This window comes from Balaenoptera physalus (assembly GCF_965194825.1).
Source record: "Balaenoptera physalus genome assembly, chromosome: 4".
Lineage (NCBI taxonomy): Eukaryota > Metazoa > Chordata > Mammalia > Artiodactyla > Balaenopteridae > Balaenoptera > Balaenoptera physalus.
The window spans coordinates 142655014-142675795 of record NC_138891.1 but is presented as its reverse complement, the minus strand read 5'-3'; the positions used below and the strand labels follow the sequence as shown (position 1 = coordinate 142675795).

General features: G+C 48.4%; 1 protein-coding gene across 7 annotated transcripts in view; it reads left to right on the top strand.

The window, feature by feature from the left end:
* The first annotated feature begins 2477 nt into the window (after positions 1–2477).
* The window catches only part of TMPRSS2 (transmembrane serine protease 2), a 40338-nt gene continuing 22033 nt past the window's right edge, over positions 2478–20782 (top strand). The window contains exons 1-3 of one of the 7 annotated variants that reach the window (XM_082458810.1): positions 2478–2577; positions 17586–17656; positions 20391–20613. In XM_082458810.1, the coding sequence (XP_082314936.1) occupies positions 2493–2577; positions 17586–17656; positions 20391–20613 (379 nt within the window). In that variant the 5' untranslated portion in view covers positions 2478–2492. Of the gene's footprint in view, positions 2578–8535; positions 8932–9159; positions 9245–10708; positions 10730–10767; positions 10943–10991; positions 11148–12161; positions 12232–17585; positions 17657–20390; positions 20614–20782 lie in introns of those variants that run through there. The other 6 variants (XM_082458813.1, XM_082458815.1, XM_082458814.1 and 3 more) reach the window with 6 other exon arrangements.

Sequence of the window (20782 nt, the reverse complement as noted above, 5' to 3'; positions counted from 1 at the left end):
GAACAAGTGGGATCTGAATTCACCCAAAGAACTTGCTGAAAGCACGGAGACGGTACCAAGCAACCATGGGAGATGCTTTTCCAGCAGTGGCGTTTGGGTAAGGGGCCTCATCCACTTCAGAAGGACGGGCCAAAGGTCCTGAGCTCGCCCAGGGATGGCTTCATGTGTCTTCTGAACAGTCCTCCCCATCATTTTGGCTTGGAATAAATTCTGTGTGTCCTGCATCCCTGTATTTCAGTAGACTCGATTCTTTTTTGCTCCTTCTGAGTCTGGGTACCCATGGGACTCTTGGAGCTGGTGAGTACCAAAACCCCAGCACAGGACTTCCCCGGTGGTCCAGTGGTTAAGACTCTGCACTTCTACTGCAGGGGAAGCGGGCTCAATCCCTGGTCGGGGAATTAAGATCCCACGTGCCGTGCAGCGCAGCCAAAAACAAACAGATAAACAAACACCACAGCACAGAATTACCATCTCCATCTTAAGCAGTGTGGGCCCAGAGATGGTCTTATTACTGACAGATCATGACTAGCTCCATCATTCCCATCAGGGGAGTCATGTTCAGTTACACACATTTTAAAACCAACTTGGTTAATGATATCACATCAGTTGTAAAATTATGAAATATTCCATGCATACAATAGCATATGTATAACGCAAAAAGCTATAAAGAGAACATAAAGGGAAGCTTTATGTTTCACCTACTAGGCAGTCACCATCCAGGTTAAGAAACGTGTTATCACTGATACATTACGCATTATGTCCAGTACCCCCAGTTTGCATCTCCCCCCCATTGAACCCTATCCATTTCCACTGGGGAAAAACCACAGTACTGAATTGGGTGTTTATCCATTTCTTTCTCTTTTCCACAGTTTTGTCATGTGTGTATATACCTCTAAAAACGTTATTTAACATTGAATGTTTAGAACTTTATCTAAATGGAATCCTCTGTATGTTGTCCTCCTGCAACTTGCTTTTTTGCTCCACATGTTGTGAGATGTATCCATGGTAATGGGTACAGTTGTAGTTTGCCCATTCTAATTGCATCATCTGAATAGATCAATACATACTTATTTCTTTTCCCATTAGAAGGGACTGACAGGAGTTTCCTGACAGTAATTAGGTTGTTTCCAGGCTTTTGCAATAGAAATAGTGCTTCTGTAAACATTCCTGTAGAAGGTTCTGGGCACTTTGCAAGAATTCTTCAGGGCACAAACTTGGGGGTGAAATTGCCGGGTGAAAGTTGTAAACAACTTCAACGTTACTGCAGAACTCTGAAGTTTTTCAAAGTGTTTTCACCAGTTACACCCTCCTCCTTTATCTTCCCCTCCCCTCCAGGTGACTCAGTTTGGGCCATACATGGTAGCGAGTAATTTTAATTTTTGCCAATCTGGTATGTGTTTGTTTTTGTGGTAAAATATACATTACATGAAATTTACCGTTTTAACCATCTTTAGGTGCACAGTTCAATGGCATTAAGCGCATTCCCAGCGTTGTGCAACCATCACCACCATCCATCTCCAGAATTTTCCACCTTCCTCAACTGAAACTCAGTCCCCGTTAAACACCAACTCCCCATTCCCCGCCCCCAGCTCCTGCCACACACCATCCACTTTCTGTTTCTATGCACTTGATTCCTCTAGGGACCTCATATAAGCAGAATCCCACAGTATTTGTGTTTTTGTGTCTGGTTTCTTTCACTCAGCATAATGTCCTCAAGCTTCCTCCATGTTGGAGCCCTCACTAAGTTTTAATTTGTGTTCCACATTCTACAATGATATATCTACAAAGATATGTCTGTTCTACAATGATAACAACCCCCAAAAGGGGTTGGTTAGAGGATTTGACCTTGTGCTTGAGGAAGTTGTCTAACCAGTCTCTGTCTGGTTGTGTTCTCATCTGATGTTGAAGCTCACAGACCACAGGGCACTGAGTGATTTCGTATCACTCTGCTCAGGCCACCATAAAAAAATATCACAGATTGGGTGGCTTAAACAGCAGACATTTGTTCCTCACAGCTCTGGAGGCTGGAAGTCCAAGATCAGGGTGCCGGCCTGTTTGGTTCCTGGTGAGGACCCTCTTCCTGGTTTGCAGACAGCCGCCTTCTTGCTGTGTCTTCACATGGCCTTTCCTCGGTGTGTACAGAGTGAGAGAGAGAAAGAGATCTTCCTTCTATAAGGCCATCAATCCTATCAGTCACCAATCTACCTATGAGCTCATTAAACCTTGATTACCTGAAAGTTCTATCTCCAAATACAGTCACATTGGGTTGGGGCTTCAGTGTATGAATTTGGGGTTCATAATTCTGTCCACAACAGGTGTAAAATGGGGGAGGGCAAGGACAAGCTGTAGCCCACAAGGTTAGACTGTTGCCCCTGACCTTGACAGGGGTGTCCTGCAGAAGCTGATGTGGGGCTCATCATCACAGAGGTAAACACATGTGGCCAGGAGTCCCAGAAGTGGGAGGGTCGGGGGAAGGGCCTGGCCACTGCCTCATGCAGGAGGTGACCCAGCTGACCAGCAACAAGTGTGGGAAACCTTTCATTCCTGCTTCATTTCTCCCCAAATCTCCTTTATCAGGTAAGAAAACTTCCTTTTATTTATCTTTGCAAAGGACTTTTGTCATGAATCCATTTTAAATTTTATTGAATTCTCTTTCTATATATATTAAGATGGTTTTATGATTTTTCTGTTTTAATGTGTTATTGTGTTGAATTACACTAATAGCTTTTCTAACGTGAAATCAGTATTACATTCCTAGGACAAACCCAATTTAGTCATAATCTTTTTTGATACATTGTTGGATTCATTTTCCTAATTTTTAAAAGGATTTTCACTTTTATATTCATGAATTAGATTGGCTTATAATTTTTCTTGAACTTTCTTTGCTGGCTTAGGCACTGATGAGCTGGAGAGTATTTTCTAAATCCCTATTCCTTGGAAAAAATATTTGAAAGACTGGAATATTGTGTTTCTTAACTCTTTCTAAGAATTAACCTGGAAAATCCTCTGACCAATTATTTGGTGTAGGCATCTGTATATGTCCATTAATAAAGTTTGCTCATTGCATTGTTCAAATCTTCTATATCTTTACTGAATTTTTATTTGTTTGTTTGTTTGGTTGACCTATCATGACTAAGAGAGATGATGGTGGATTTGAAAAGATCTTGCAGTTCTATAAATTTTTCTTTGTACATTTTTTGGAGACTATGTTGTTAGGTATAGGCAAGTTCACAACTGTTATATTTCTCAAGTGATCTGTTTCTTTTACCATTACTAAGTGACTCTCCTTATTCTCAATAAAGCCTTTTATTCAAAAGTCTGTTTTGTCCATTATTAAATTAGCCAAGCCAGTTTTCTTTTACATATGTTCATTCTACATAGGTCTCATAAATTGCATGTTTCTGTCTTTAAAAATTAGACAATCTGATAATCTATATCTTTCAAAAAATCTATTCATATTAACTGGACAGTTGGGAGTATTTACATGTATTATGATTACTGATGTATTTGTATATATTTTTAGGTTTGTATTTTATGCTTTCTATTTGTCTTATTTTTTTCTGGGTTTGATTTTACTCCTCTTCCTCCCCTCATCTTTCTTTGCTTTATTTTGTTAAATTTCACTGAGTTTTTTCTTCCTTATCTCACTTTTTTCTTCTTTGGGTTTGGACTAGGTCAACATACATTCTATTTTTGTTCTTTTACAATTTTCCTTTTAACAAGCATACTCAAAGAAGTCTCAAGTTAATCTATGTGTTTATTCTCCTCCAGAAGATTACAATTATTACAATGCTGTAATTCTGTTCCTCCCACTTAGAGGAACAGAATTAAAGCATTTTCCAATATTTTAGTTCTACTTTTTGTTGTTGCTGTCACTGCTTTACCTATATAGATTAACCATTATCAGCGGTGCTTTTTTAGGGTGTCAATATTTGTTTAGATTTATTTACATTTTTACCTTATTCTTGCCTCACCATTTCCTTTTGCATGTGAGACTTGCCTTCTGGGATTATTTTTCTTCTTCCTGGACTTCATCCTTTTCAAGTTTCTTTGTTGTGGTCAACACTGCCTTGGTTTGTCTGTAAATGCCTTTTCCCTTTCTTGAAGGACATTTTTACAGGATATAACATTTTAGGTTGACAGTCATTTTTTTCTAACACTTTGAATATTTTATTCCACCATATTCTGTCTTCCATCTGGGGGCTAGGTCTTTCACTTCAGGATGTTTTTTAGATCTTTTCTTTATTTTAAGAGTTCTGCAGTTTCACTATATTACATTTAACTCTGGATTCCTCTTTTTTCTGCTCAGAATTTGTTGTGCTTCAATAATCTAAGGATTCATGACATATCAATTTTGGAAAAAAATTTAATCATTATTGCTTTTACCTTTGTTCTCTCCATTTTCACATTTTCGAGGTCTAATCAGACATATTTTAGATCTTCTTAGTCTGTTCTCCATACCACTTAGCTTCTTTGTCATATGTTTTTAAAAATAATTTTGTCCTTCTATGTGAATTTTGGATAATTTCTTCAGGTCTATATTCCAAGTCACCAATTCCCTCTTCAGCTATTGAAAATTTACATTGTTGTTTGTTTGTTTCTAGAAGTTCTGTTTAGTATTTTACCCCTAATTCTGTTAATTTTAAACAATCCTTGCTTCTCATTCATTTTTAGAGTCTCTGCTTTATTTTTTCACCTAGCAAACATATTTATTTTGTCATTTGTATCTAATAACGCCAGTATCTCTGGCCTGATTCCACTTTTTGTTATGCTTGTTGATTTTTTTCATGGTGTCTTATTTTAATTGTTTTTAATTAAATTAAGCTCATTTTAATTGACTGTGTGGGAGTTTCTCCTGGGTTGAGGAGTGTATTAGTCAGGGTTCTCCAGAGGAAAAGGAGCCAGTAAGAGATATATGTTATGTGTGTGTATGTATATGTGTGTGAGTTTATTATTATAGAAATTAGCTCACCTGATTATGGAAAACAGGTCTCATGACATGCTGTTTGCAAGCTGCAGAACCAGGAAAGCCAGTGGCAGAATTTAGTTTGGGTCCAAAGGTCTAAGAACCGGGAGCATTGATGCTGGAAAGCAGAAGATGGATGTCCCACATTGGACAGAGAGAGCAAATTGGCCCTTCCTCTGCTTTTTAGTTTTATTTAAGCCCTCAAAGAAATGGATGAGGTCCACCCGCATTGTTGAGGATAGATCTTTACTCAGTCTATGGATTCAAATGCTAATTTCTTCCAGAAACACCCTCAAACACACCCAGAAATAATATTTTACCAACTACCTGGGCATCCTTTAGCCTAGTCAAGTCAACACATAAAATTATCCATCACGAGTGCATTCCACTAGAGAGGCTATGAGTTTGCTTCTGCCATGTGCCTGGGGTATTGCCAATCTGGGACCACTTTTGAATAAATTCTTGACTTGATGTTTTTCTGACTACAAAGATAGTGGGAATTAGGGTTCAAAACTTAAATTCTCGTAAGAGGACTTGCTGGTAGTTATCAATTCTCAGGAGAGCATTAGTCCCCCTCTGCTGAGAGCTAGGACTAAGATATAGACAAGTGTATTGGTCATCACCCATCAGTGGGGTAGATACAATTATTTTTTAATCATCCTTTTTCTGAGGGTAGGGCTTTTGGGTGTTGACGTTGTGGTATCCTAGCAACCTCCCACCTTGCTGAGGCCTGTGACTTTGTTTGTCATTCACCCCACCCCCTGCCCACAAAACTCTGCAGGACTAGAGGTGTTTAGGTGATTTCAGGATGCCTGCCACGACCCTGACTTCCCTGCATATCTGCTCCCACTTCACTTTTGTGCCTGTGTATTTTCCAAGTTTTCTCACAAAATCAGCTGTAATTTTAAAGCATAGTAACAATATATATTCTATCGAGCCCTTTTGGTTATTTTGTAGTATGAGCATTATTTCAGGATATCTGGCCTGCACATTGCCATGAACAGAATTCTGCTACTTATTTTTAACCTATAATAATATTGTTTTGTTTTCATTGTATTATGGCTACTCCCCTTGGTCGAGAATTCTGACTTCCACTTGTGTTCATGGAAGATATGGTAAAGGGTGCTTAGCTTCAGAGCTGGTTGGATTCAGTTGTTCAATGCTGTCATCAAGAATTGGGTTTCTTGGGGCTTCCCTGGTGGTGCAGTGGTTGAGAATCTGCCTGCCAATGCAGGGGACACGGGTTCGAGCCCTGGTCTGGGAAGATCCCACATGCCGCGGAGCAACTAGGCCCGTGAGCCACAATTACTGAGCCTGCGCATCTGGAGCCTGTGCTCCGCAACAAGAGAGGCCGTGATAATGAGAGGCCCGTGCACCGCGATGAAGAGTGGCCCCCACTTGCCGCAACTAGAGAAAGCCCTCACACAGAAACGAAGACCCAACACAGCCATAAATAAATAAATAAATAAATAAATAATAATAAAAAAAAAAAGAATTGAGTTTCTTGTCATCTCTATGCTGTGGGTTTTTTTTTTTTAATTGAAGTATAGTTAATTTACAAAGTTCTGTTAGTTTCAAGTGTACAGCAAAGTGATTCACTTATATATATATTCTTTTCCATTATAGGTTATTATATGATATTGAGTATTGTGCTATACAGTAAGTCCTTGCTGTTTATCTATTTTATATATAGTAGTCTATATATGTTAATCCCAAACTCTTAATTTATATCTCCCTCACCCCACTATCCCCTTTAGTAACCATAAGTTTGTTTGCTATGTCTGTAAATCTATTTCTGTTTTGTAAATAAGTTCATTTGTACCATTTTTTTAGATTCCGCATATAAGTGATATCATATGATATTTGTCTTTCTCTCTCTGACTTACTTCACTTAATATGATAATCTCTAGGTCCATCCATGTTGCTGCAAATGGCATTATTTCATTCTTTTTATGGCTGAGTAATATTCCATTGTATATATGTACCACATCTTCTTTATCTAGTCATCTGTCAATGGACATTTTGGTTGCTTCCATGTCTTGGCTATTGTAAATAGTGCTGCAACAAACATTGGGGAGCATATATCTTTTCAAATTAGAGTTTTCTCCAGAGATATGCCCAGGAGTGGGATTGCAAGATCATATAGTAACTCTAGTTTTAGTTTTTTAAGGAACCGCCATACTTTTCTCCATAGTGGCTCTATCAATTTACATTCCCACCAACAGTGTAGGAGGGTTCCCTTTTTCTCCACCCCCTCTCCAGCATTTGTTATTTGTAGACTTTTTAATGATGGCCATTCTGACTGGTGTGAAGTGTATGCTGTGCTTTTTGGTGGAGGAGCTATCTTCATCCTGGTACTAGCTCCCTGGTGATGGAAAGATGGCTATCAACAGTTCCTGTGACTACTTGCTTCTTCTTCCTCCAAGCACAAGGAAGAGGGTCTCTGGAAGCTCCAGCAGAGGAGTAAAAAAATACCAGCTTCCCCACCCTGACCCCAAACCTCAGAAAACCTCTCTTCCAAGTCTCACTGGCCAAAAGTGGGTTGTGTGTTCTCCCTGAAGCACGAATTCGGGCAGGGATGGGATTCAGCTGCTGAGCCAGACACTGGCCACGTGCTCCCCTCTAGCAGTGGGGTGGAGTTGGCTCCCCAAGCCGGTGATCTGCTCCTGGGAGATGTGTAAACTCCAACAAAAGTTCGGGAAAGTTGCCAAAAGAAGGGAAAATGAATAGTGAGAAAACAACCACAAGAGGGATGAAGGTACAGACGCACATACCGCCTGGTGTGTAGGTGGACTTTGGGGTTTGCTGGAGCAATGGTGCCATTCCCAGAGGGCTCCAATTACGCTGTTTAAAACAGAAATAAGTGAGTCGCCACCAGAAGACCACCTGACCTGACCTATCTGCTGGAGACGGTCCTCAAGGGTCTTCTACTTGGACAACCTGGACACCAGTGATGGGAGAGAGATGGGTAGGGCTGGGGCATATGCAGGATGGTCTCCTGTTGTGGATATAAGGATGGGAGCCAAAGGAGAGGGTGAAAAGAATTTACTAGGAAAGTCCAGTCCCAGGTCACCTGCTCAGGAAGGAGCGCTGAGCCAACGCAGCATGTGACTTGGAATGAATCGGGCTTTCTTCAGCTTCTACCTGATTCTAAAGCAATCCACGTTAATTTGCGTATTGCAAACAGCATTGAAAAGAGCCTCTTAAAAGGAGGCAAGATTTATCTTACCCTCTTTCCTCACCCCCTGTCTCTTGCCTTAGGTGGGCGGGAAGACCTCAAGCCACTCTTGGGGACGTTCTGAGGGAGGAGAAGGGAGTTGGGACCTGAGGGCGGAGAAAAGCCGCCCAAGAGGACTGGGGAGGGTCCTTGGCGAAGAGGGCTGCGTCTTGGGCTCTAGTGTCCGGGCCAGCGGCCCTTGGGAGCAGACTCCTGGGTCCTCTCCGAGGGCACAGAGGCCAAGCGGGTCCCCAGCGCCAGGGCTCGGCCGGGTCATAAGAGACTCGGTCAGCACTCCCCAGAATCTCCCTCCTGAATCCAGACTTGAGTGTTCGGGCGCGAAGCGCCGGCGACAGGCTCGGTCCAGAGGAAGTGGGGAGGGAGATGCGCTCCTCCCCAACCCTAAAAGGCCGGCTGGGGACGAAAGCGTCCCCGGGCTCCCTCTGGGTCCCGCCGAGAGCGCGTCCCGGGCTTTCCCAGGAAGAAACTCCTCCTCCTGCCGCCCCCGCCCGGACCAGCCTCGCCCGGGACAGCCGTTCCGGTCCGTCCCTCCCCCTGCCCGAGGTGACCCGGGACCGGCGCTTGGGGGTGTCACCCTGGGCACTCGGACACCGCCTCCCGGATTAAAGCGAGAGCCGGGGAGGATCAGGGACTCCGAGCTGGGCCGAGGAAGACGCGAACTCCGGCGGAGGCGGAGGAGGAGGAGGAAGGCAGAGGGGCGGGAAGCGCCGGGCCCGGAGCTCCGCAGGTAAGCGGCGCGCGCGGTGGGTTCCTGGGGGTCCAGGGCGCGAGGGAGACCCTGGGCGCCGGGGAGCGACCTAACCGCCCCCCGCGCTGGGTGGGAGTGGCGGGAGGTGAAGTCAGGTGTGAGCAGCTCCTGCCCGGCAGGTGCGTCCTCCCGCCCGCGGGACGCACGGGGCTGAGCCGAGCAAAGCGACCTGCGTGAGGTCAAGAGGGCTGCGCGCGCCTGGGACGCCTTGGCGCGCGGGTCAGAGGCCCCCGGCTGCCCCGTTGGCATCACTCGCCCGGGACAGGTTGCCCTGCGGGTCCTTAGCCAATTGGTAGGAGACAAGAGTGCCGCGGGGTCCCTCGGGGTGGGTCCCCGCGGCTGAAGTCGGCTGCTGCTCCCCTGGCTTCTGGGCCCCGAGCTGGGGACGAGGGGTGCGCCTTTTCCCTTTGGGGACGAGGAAGAGGGAGGCTTGTCCCTCCGCTTCTTTGTTTCGGGAAAATCTCTGCAGCCCCGTAGTGTTACCTGAACTCCTGCTTCTTGGCTCCCTCCCGAAGTAGGGAGAAACTGGAAACTCTCTGAGATGCCGGGAGCGATATGACCGGCGCGGCGGGGACAGGCCCGCAGGGCCCCAGGGCGAGGTGCTAACGGCTCGGTAGCCCCGGGAAGGCACTGCCCACAGCCCGAGCCCCACTGCGGCGACCCGGAGGCGACGATCAGGGCTGGGCCGCCCGGACACCGGGCACTCCTGCCCCGGGAGGAGTGGTCCTGGTCTCTAGGCGCACGCTCCCCGCCAGGGACAAGGCCAGGCACCGGGGCGCTTCGGTCCACGGCAGGACCCCGGACCGGGGCCGGGAGGCTGAGCGCGCCAGCCGGATAGTGGGCGCCCTTACCGCGGCTTCGTGGGCCCTGCGGAAGAATTGCCTTATGGCCCCAAATTGCGTGCTTCCAGGCCCCAGAGGGGCCGGCACTGGCTTGAGCCCGGGCTTTTGCGAAGGGCCCGCCGCGCCGAAGGGCGCAGCGCGGTGATCCCCAATCCCGAATCCGTTTCAATTCCGTTTCGGACGCCCAGGCGGCGGCGGGCCTGTCAGGTGGAATCCCAGTGGATCGTTTGGGAGGGAAAGGATTGCGACCCGAGGTCTGCCTATCGGGCTGGGGTCCCCCAGGGCTCTGCCTCCAGCCTGCGAAGCCCGCCCGGATCGAAGCCCGCGCGGTAGTCCCCGGGCCAAGTACGGTAGGGGGCACACCGGGGCGCCAGTGCCTCCAGGGTCTGCTGGAGCTCCGGGCTGCAGAGAGCCAAACAAATGACGGAAAATTACACAGGCTGCTAAGGAGAGTTTCAAGGTGTTTAGAAAACCTGCCGTGAGGGGAGGGTTGTTGACTTAGCCTGGGAGGTCGGAGAAGGCTCTCCAGGAAGTGAGGATGGAGCCAACACCCCACCGCAGCCGGAGGAGAATGGGGGCTGAGAGTGTGCGCAGGGCTGACACAACCAAGGGACCTGGGGGCGCAGGCTCTGCTGCTGCTGAGTGAGGTGGAGGGGTTGGGGGGGCCCAGGGGATCTCTGAAGGGATGCTTGCCTTCCTCAGCTTTACCAGGGGCGGGGCAGGCCTGTGTCCCCCCGTCCCGGCCAAGCTTGCTGGACCCCCGAGGTCAGGTTGAAAGGCCGGGCAGCACCTGAAAGTACTCAACACAGGAGTCCGGGAGCTGCGGTGGAGGCCTCTGCCTGGAGACTGGCCGCGGACACCTCCCTCTCTGCCTCGAAAAATATCACCTGGTGAGCAGCGTCCCCAGCAACGTCTTTCTTATTGACGCCTCCAAGGTCAGTCTTCTAGCAAGTTTGTGTAGTTGCCGGGAGCCTACAGAGCCCAGGAGATGGCGTGGAGCTTGGCCCCCTGGCACCCTGGGCTCAGTCGCCTTAACTGTAGGAGAAAGTTGGGCCGCACTGGTGTTATCATAATAACAGCAAATGTGGATGTGGCGTTTTCTTCCAGCCAGGCATCATTCCAAGCTCTTTATGACGTATTTAACTCAGGTGAGAGGAAACTGAGGCAGAGGGGTGAACTAACTTGCTGCAGGCCCCATGACCTGTAGGGAGAACTGGGGATGCAGGCAGGCCACCTGTCTCCAGGGAAGCTGAGCGATGCCTGGAATCCTCGCGGGAGGGGGACTTGCTCGCGAGCCAGGCTGGCATCCCCATGACCCAGCCCCACCTGGGCTCCGTGCTGCCCGCTTCCGGGGTGAGCCGGGCAGGAGAGCCTGGGGCAATGCAGAGGGTTGACCTCCCGGGTGATGGGGCCAAGGGTGAAAATGTCTTGCAGGCAAGGAAGCCTAGACACACGAAGGACATTATGTCGCTTGTCATCGTCATCATCCTGTAAGCATACTGACTGCGACTCTGGGCCTGGCCTGGGGCACGGGGGTCTATCAGGATGTGCAAGCCAGGGCTCCGGGCTGGTGTCTGTCACTCTTTTCCACCTAAGCCTGGGGCAGGAGTCCTGGGGGGCTTTGTAACCATTTGGGGTCATTGCCTTGGTTTCAACTGCTGCATCAGACTCGGAAGGAATAGGAAATCTATTTTTTCTAAGCCCTCCAGAAAGTTCCAGGCTCGGGAACCAGGGGTCATGCCTGAGCCTTAGGCAGGGAAGTAGAAAGGAAAGGCGACTGGCTCAGCATAGTGTCTGGTCAGCCTCGCTTACCTAAGGAGGGGAAGCTGGCCCTGCTTGAGTGGGGGATGGAGAAGGGCACTCAAGTCCCACATACCCATCTGCCCTCTGCTGCTCTCACAGCTCTGGGTCTCCTGGGGTGCTGCTGCTTCCCACAATTGCTGAGCCTTTGCTGCTCTTCCTGGGCACCTGCCAGGGGACCCCTGCCGCTGGGCCGGCCCCAGGACAAGCTAAGTGGCCTCTGGGGATAGGGAGCAAGGGTGTCACACACCTGAGTGCTGAGATGTGAATGGGCCAGGCTTGGTGAGCCCCTTCCTAGCTCAGGGTTGGGAGCCCTATACATAGGCCATCTTGGGGAACCCTGGCTTGCAAGCCCCCCAGGGCTGTAGGCCTGGGTGTGGGAGAGGACTCCGGGTGCCCCCTGTGCCATTGACCATCCAACTGCACATGGAGTAGCAAAGGGCTCGGCTGATCACACAGGCAGTTCCGGGGAACAACCCAGAGACAGAGCTTGAGGTCAGGAGGAAGGGGAGGTGACCTAGGACTTGGTTTGCCCTGGCCACTGGACAACGGTTGGGAGAAGAGGAATTGGGAACGTGGAAAATGTCACGGGCAGCCTTACAGGCATCCAGGGAGAACGGCAGACGCCGATATTCTGGTGAGGGTGTGGGCAGTTCCTTGGACTGTAAACAGTGTGGATTTTGAAGAGGGAAGGTGACCCAAGGACATGCTTTTTGCTCCTGTTAGAGGCAAGTCGAGGAGAAGGAGGGAAGGACTTGCTGTGGGTGGAAACTGCAGGCATTTAGTTTGTGTGTACCATCAGGCATCAGTGGGGTGGGGTAGAGTACAGGAGGGGTGAGGGTGCAGAAGTGTGATATGAAAGCAGGAAATGTTTGAAAGGCACCAGCTGAAGTCTAGGAACTCATGCAAGGGCAGAGTGGACAGAATCGTTGGGAGCTCAACCAGGTGGGCCTGGAAAGAGAGACCGCGTGTGGCCTTCCAGTGGACGTTTGTTAGAGAAATATTTTCTAGTGAGCTCTGATCTGGAAGATGAGACTAAGCCCAGGCTTTGTGATTACTTGTTTGTATGTGACCCCATGTCAGAATCCCTTTAAGGTCCTTGATTCCCAAGAGGCCCTCCTGGCAGGGCTCACACCTGGCCTCATTGGACACTTGATCTGTACATGGGGCACATGGAGCCTGTGTTTTCTAGGGATGCATTTGGAGTTTATCCTTTGCATTTCCCATCAAAAAGAATAAAAGATCGTCATGTCTGGCCTCACAGCTGAAGCCTAATTTGGTTCTAGAATGTGCTGGAGAAACGATCTTCCAGTGTTGGATCAAACTTTTTTTTTGGTTTGAGGAACTGTTTCTTCCAAGGCAACCCAGTCGATACTGAAACTTTCTCATTGTTGGAAACTTGGTTTCCCTGGATTGAGTTAAATCTGCCTTCCTGATATTTCTGACCATTTTGATCCTGGATTCTTCCTTTGGATTTTCACAGAAAAAAATCGAGTCCCCTTTCCACACAGCAGTCCCTTAGCTGCTATCATTATGTTATTCCTGAGGGCTCATCATGTGAAGGGCACGGTGCTAGGACACGTAAACACTTAATCCTGGCAAAAACCCCATTGACGTGTTATGCCCATTTCACAGATTGACTCGGGCAAGTTCTTCAAACCTTAGACAGTGGCTTTTGCACTTTGTCGAGGCCTCCTCCCTCCCCGAGGGATTGGGACACCTCTCCGGCCTGCCTGTCGTATTCAGCATGCAGTCAGCTCTGTACACCTGGACCTGTGAGGTCACCCACATCCTCAATTTGGAGGCTGTTTTTGTCCAGGTGCAGGCTTTCCGGCACTCTCTCTCTCTTAAATTTCATCCTACTCATTTGGCCTTTGGGATGCAAATATATATATATATATATGAGAATGCTTTCTTTGTATGGTACAAAGCTAGATTTGAAAAAAAGAAAAAAGGACCAGACCCAATTCCTGCCCTGAAAAGTTTGTAATCTCGTTTGCACCATGAGGCATTCATAGAAAAAGAAACTTGGATGATGCAGGCAGTACTTCTGAGCTGCTGTTTCTCTCTCCCTCTCCCTCTTTCTCTCATTCCTGTGTCAGTCACAGTGTGTGCCATTTTTCTGATGGTCCTATACTTGTTTATATTGAACTGTTACTTAAATCCACCACGGTCTGTTACCTTCCCTCTAACAGCGCATTTTGTCCCCAACAGGACACGAAAACATCTTTACATGTAAGGTGATTTTATGCAGTGGTTGAGGCATAAGGGGTTCCATTGGTCAGGGATCATCGGATAGTTGGTGTCTGGAGTTTGCAGAAAGGATACTGGATCTGAGGTCAAGGAAGGTGGGGCTTCTTCCTCCCATCACACCTCATCACACCACCAGCATCTCGAAGGTACCCGGCGGGGCCCAGTGCAGGAGCCCCTGTGTGAACGGTGTGTCGGGGGAAAGTCAGTGGAGCCTTCATTACAGGGAAAACCCCTGACCCCCGGATGGGGGTCAGTATCTATGAGGCTGACCTCATTTGCGTTGGTTTGGTAGTTTTCAAAATAAACCTCCAGCAAATGCGTTCTGAGGTCCAGAGGAAAGACACGACAGTGTAAGGAGAGGCTCTTCTTGTTTGGAAATAACTTCATTACTTCATGGGAAGTTGGTAGGATTCCACGGCAGCATTCTGTTGAGTGGTGGCCGGGCAGGTGGCTCGAGGCATGAGCCAGCCCTCTGAAAGGAGAGCCCGGGGTGGCCCGGGACAGCTGTGCTCCGTTGTGTGACTCAGGTGGGTGAAGTTGGAGCGGGACCTCGCCGGGAACAAAGAGGGGGACCGAGCTTCGGCACACGTGCTCTTTGTCGCTTCAAGGAAAAGTGCTTCATTGAGGCTGGCTTTCTGGAATCACGGGCAATCATCTGTGTCCTTTAACTGACAGGAAGGAACGTTGGAGAAGCAGTGTTGTCTCTCACCATCTGGGTTGTCTTTCTCCTTTCAGAAACCAGTTAAAGAGATTTACTATCTTGTGTGGGCGTGGAATTGCCTGTTTCAAAGATGAACCACACGGAACGTGATCTCCTGGTCCTTTTGGACAGCAGTGCGTCTCCCATCAGGTCCAGTTCCCGAGGGAGACATTTCCCCCTTCCTTTGTCTTTGGCCACAGAGAGTTAGAGGGGGCACAACTCTCATCTTTCCTTCCAAAGTCCATGCAGCCGACCTGGGCACACTTGGTGTTCCGGGTTCTAAGGGTTTGTGGGCCGTGGGATCGCTGGGTGAGACCAGCTTGTGCTGCGATTGCTTCTGGGTCCTGGGCTTTTACGGGACAATTCCCGGCCACGGCTCCCGGTGCCCCTGGAGCTCCTGCCTTCCTGGTCTCCTGCTGTTAGGGATCTTGAATGAATAGGGAACGTGGATTTCGGGCACTGATTCATCACTCCTTTCAGAGGGCTCTTAAACTGGGAAAGCCGCCAGTGGGATCAAATTTTCATTTCCTGAAACTTCAACCAACCCTATAACTGGCGAGATAGCTCAGAGGCACAGGGAGTGACAGTCACCGAGGGCAGAGAAACCAGGGGTTAGAATGTTCGCTGGGGCAGGACTCGCCTGAAACTAATCCGAGGAAGGTGCGAGCTTTTCCTGCTTAGACTAGAGGGTATTGTGCTGCTGTCAAGTCTCAGAACCCCCTCTCTTTACAGAGCAGACGTATGAAAGGTTATTAATATGTGATAATCACACCCACTTAAAGGCTTAAACGTCATATATATTCTCAATGGTGATCTCTTCCTCCTGTATATTGCTCAGGTTTATTTCCTCATACTCGGAAAAGTGTTGACTCTTTTTTTAAATCTTAAAAAAATCTGAAAGCTATCAGTACAAACGGGTTCTTTTATTTTATCTTTGCATGAAGAGTAAATAAACGATCTGGTGCATCTTTCTTGTGACTTGTTCAACGAGGTTTCCTGAGATTAAACAGCCATACTTATATTTTTATTTATAGCAAGTTAATATTTTTTTAACACCTTTATTGGAGTATAATTGCTTTACAATGGTGTGTTAGTTTCTGCTTTGTAACATAGTGAATCAGCTATACATTTACATATGTCCCCAGGGTTTTCTTTTTTTAATGTAATGAGTCAAAGAATAATTTTGCTCTGGAGTCAGAGAGGCAGTGCCTGGCAGGAGCTGGCTCAGTTGCCTTTGGCTCCATTGGATTTTCAGAGCTGGTGGAGTTGGTATCTTGAGCACCCTTTCCAGATGCAAATCTGCAAATCTGCAAATGCTACCAATCAGGCCCATCCTGCCTCTGTGGGCTGTTCAACATTTATCAGCTTTATGATCACTTTATTTTATTTTATTTTATTTTTTGGCTGCGTTGGGTCTTCGTTGCTGCGTGCGGGCTTTCTCTAGTTGCGGTGAGCGGGGGCTACTCTTCGTTGCGGTGCGCGGGCTGCTCATTGCGGTGACTTCTCTTGTTGCGGAGCACGGGCTCAGTAGTTGTGGCTCGCGGGCTCTAGAGCGCGGGCTCAGTAGTTGTGGCTCGCGGGCTCTAGAGCACGGGCTCAGTAGCTGTGGCGCACAGGCTTAGTTGCTCTGTGGCATGTGGGATCTTCCAGACCAGGGCTTGAACCCGTGTCCCCTGCATTGGCAGGCGGATTCTTAACCACTGCGCCCCCAGGGAAGCCCTTTCTGCTCACTTTCATTTAACAAAAGCGTATGTAGCACTTCCTGTGTGCCAGGCACTAAGAGCTTCTTTATCAACTCATTTTATGGCCCTAACAACCCTGTAGTGGGTGCTACTGTTAACCCCTTTTGCAAACAAGGAAACCAAGGCCCAGAAACATTAACTGAGTTGCCCCAGGTCACAGGTAGTGAGTGACTGAGCTGGGGTTTGGATCCAGAGTCTAGTCATCTTGCTGTCTGCATCTGCTGTGTGCCAGGCACTTTACAGATGAAAAATGATCAGACCTGATCTGGCCAGCTCTGAAACCCAGAGCTTTCTCACTGTGGATGGGGTCCTGTGGAGGCGTGATTGTGAAGGGCTTTTCTTGGAGTATTGTTCGGTCAATTCAGGGCAGCCAGGAGTGGTGGACAAAGGCCATTATTTGCTTATGATGGGCAGAGTGACATCAGATAAGCCTTTACTATAAAACTTTTTACGTTGATGGTCTTTCTAGATACTGCTGTTCACAAACGTCTGCAAACAAGGTGACCCAGGGCTTTCTCTTCATTACTGATATCCTTAGAAACCACCCAAGTGGTTAGTTCTGAATTTCTTTCTTTTCTGGATTTGGGATAGTGAGTGGAGTAGCACGTGGGTATGGGTGTGTTTTATGGAATTTCTCAATATATTTGTTTATTAAGATTGGGGCGGTTCCGTGCGGATTATTTGAAAAGTCAGGTGTGGCCCCCACGTGGGTCTAAGCTCTAGACCACGTGCTCCACGGTGGGGTCAGTGGCGGCTCCATCGTCCCAGTGGATGCTCTGCAGAATCTTATCACACCTGCCATGGCCTGGGCACGTGCGGTGTCTGCCTGCGCCCTCGCGTTAAATCCTCACTTGAGCAATCCAGAGTGATGGCTGCGTCCGCTTCTGTCCGAGATTCAGAGAGGTCGGCTGCCCAAGGACACCTCAGGGTGTGACACTGCCAGGAGCTGACCTGGAGTTTTGCCTTCCTTCACCTCCACCCGACTCAACGGTCTACAAGTCCCTGTGCATGTTTCTCTTTTCCTGGATTCTCCTTGGGGTGGAGGTGACGTCGGGGAAGTCTGGGCCTCCCGGTGGGAGCTGGGTGAGTGCCGCAGGCCCTGAGCTTAACAAGCAAGTGGGTCCCAGTCTTCTTCAGGGTAAACAGCGGCAGGAGGAGGTGGTGAGGTGAAGGCGAAGGTGAGCGGGCAGAACCGCCGTGCTTCTGGCGACAGGTGATCCTTCACTCCATTCTCGACTCGTCGTCTGTGAACTCACCGGTACGGAAATAGCACAGTCTTGTCGTTGTTTCTTCTAGGTCAGCTTGGACGTTCCAAACACCTCCCTTTACCTGATGCTGCTGATAAAATCAGGATGGCTTTAAACTCAGTAAGTGGTTAATCATTACCTTCCTGGCCTTTCCTCTGTTCCCGGTTCCTTCTGTTATTTCCAGCTATGCGTGTGGGTCAGCGTTTTCAGGGCTGCTTGCAGGACTGCCTTTGCTCCCTGGGTGCTGTGAAGGCATTCTTGGGGTGAGGGGTGAGGAGAGGTTGGGGGGGGACCACGTGACAGCTGCACAGCCGGGCATCTCAGAGCTCTTGGAGGGGGTGTGGTTGTGTGATTCTCCCCTGGGCCTCTTCTCTTCCTGCTCAGATTGGGGTGGGGCAAGGGACAGGGGTGAGGGTGTGGGGACAGATAGGGCAGGACAGTGGTGAGAGGGAGTGAGTCCTGGGGAGAAAAGAGCGCTTGGGACACCGCCGGCCAGCACAGCAGAGAGTAGCCTTGCTTCCTGGTAGCCTGGGACAGGCTATGGCTGCATGCGGCATTGGCCTCGCTGCCCCTCTCCCTGCGACCCTGCCCACCCCCCCCAACACACACACTTTGGAGACAAATGCACTATCTTTATTCCCCATCGCATCTCACTCATCGTCTCATACCTGGGAATAAGTGCATTTAGTAGTTATTCTACTGGTTAATGACAAAAGTTTTCTCTCTCTTCTATCTGGAAAATAGACGTTTGCTTCCCCTGCCCCTTTATTTAGTATTATGTATTTATTTAGACTAGATCCTTTTTAAATTTTAAATCCACAGCACAGGAATTCACTGGGCCAAACTGCTGTGCCGGCTCCCACCTTTCCTGGGAAGGACGGCATGTTCTTAGATGCTTCAGATAGAGGCCAAATGCCTGTGCCGCTTTTTGGCCTCTGGTTCCCCCATTTAGATGAGAGATTACATTTCGTATTCCCTTTCTGTTACTGCTCTGGTTTCGAGTGTAATCTTTGGACTTTGGAAGGAGCGCATTGGTGAGTTATTAAACTCGCATTTGGCCCATTGCTTTCTAATCACGCTGCCCTGGAGGCCCTGTTTAAAATTCTCAGCATCAGGTCTCCTCTGCTCAGAATACTGGTCCTCTCTGAGCTCTCAGTCAACAAGGAGCAAGGGGAGAAATTACTGAGTGGGGAGGAGTGTTGCACGTGGACACTCAGATAAGAGGGCAAGTGTGGCTCCCGGAGTGGCCCAGCCAGTGGGCGGTTCAGGGAGGCTGAAGCAGGACAAGGCGGCAGGCTGCGGGGGTCCGGAGTGTCCAGTGGGGGGCAGGGCCTGGAGAGGGCAATTTTTAAGTAGGCAGAGGGGGAGGGGAGGGCATTCTAAGAAGATAGAAACCAGCCAAAGGGTGGAGCTGAGAGGGAAATGGAGCAGCTGGGCCCCTCTTTCCACGTTTATGTGTGTACACACTGTGTCCCAGAAATTCCACTCACAGGGACGGAGCTGCTGAACTCCACACACTCTCAACATAAACGCACGTGCCCTAGAAAGATGCTCGTGGGAGCAGATCTGCTAGCCGCCCCCCCAACTGTAACTCCTTCAGGTAGATTTCTTAATCTCTGTTACTCACGTTCCTGTCTGCAAAATGGGTATATCCATCACAGCTGTACCATCTTAGGGGGTTGTGGTCACGCTTCAAGGAGGGCATGAATACAGATGCCCAAAGCAGGTGAGTTCTCGAATGTCAGCTATTATTATTCTCATTATAATTCTGGCATTGCTAGCCCATAACTTTGTACCCCACTCTCAGGGGATAGGGTATTGGCTCATTCCCAGACTTCTACACATTTTTTTACTCAGTCTCAATGTCAGCCATTTGTTTTTTTTCTTTATTTCAAAAGATGCATAGTAAACAAACAAACAAACCCAAAAACTATTGCCAATTAATTGGAAACGCTGGTGAGTTTTCATTCTATGTGAGTTCAATGTTTGGCATAATTAAAGATGTCCTAAAAGAATCTGCAGCACTGACCCAGCAATCCCACTACTGGGCATATACCCTGAGAAAACCATAATTCAAAAAGAGTCATGTACCAAAATGTTCATTGCAGCTCTATTTAAAATAGCCGGGACATGGAAGCAACCTAAGTGTCCATCGACAGATGAATGGATAAAGAAGATGTGGCACATATATACAATGGAATATTACTCAGCCATAAAAAGAAATGAAATTGAGTTATTTGTAGTCAGGTGGATGGACCTAGAGTCTGTCATACACAGTGAAGTAAGTCAGAAAGAGAAAAACAAATACCGTATGCTAACACATATATATGGAACCTAGGGGCAGGACAGGAATAAAGACGCAGACATAGAGAATGGACTTGAGGCCATGGGGAGGGGGAAGGGTAAGCTGGGACGAAGTGAGAGAGTGGCATGGACATATATACACTACCAAATGTAAAATAGATAGCTAGTGGGAAGCAGCCGCATAGCACGGGGAGATCAGCTCGGTGCTCTGTGACCACCTAGAGGGGTGGGATAGGGAGGGTGGGAGGGAGACACAAGAGGGAGAAGATATGGGGATATATGTATACGTATAGCTGATTCATTTTGTTATACAGCAGAAACTAACACACCATTGTAAAGCAATTATACTCCAATAAAGATGTTAAAAAAAAAAAAAGAATCTGCAGCGCTGTCCCAATGTCTTGTCTGAGTGTGATGGGGTGTATATTTAACCTTCAGGATAATTAAGGTTTCGTATCATTCATCTTCCTTTTTAATTTTTAAAAAAATTTTTAGTGAGGTATAGTTGCTTTACAATGCTGTGTCATTCATCTTCTTTTTAATCATTCAGGGATCACCACCAGGTGTCGGGCCTTACTATGAGAACCATGGATTCCAACCCGAAAGCCTCTACCCTCCGCAGCCGCCCATGGCCCACCGTGCCTACGTGGGGTACCCGGCTCAGTACTACCCGCCCGCGGTGCCCCAGTACACTCCGAGGGTTCAGACGCACACCTCGACACCCGTCATCCTCATGCAGCCCAAACCCCCGTCGGGGACAGCCTGCACCTCAAGTAGGACCCTTTTTGCATTTATTTCCTCTAATGGAGCCCGAGTTTTGGGTCTGCCTTCTCCGGTGGCCCGTCTGCCCCACCGGCTCTGGTGCCAGCTCTCCTCTGCCAGGCTGGTCTGGCTCTGCCTACCTCTCCCCTCCACCTCTCTGTGTCAAAGCTGTGGGCCTGG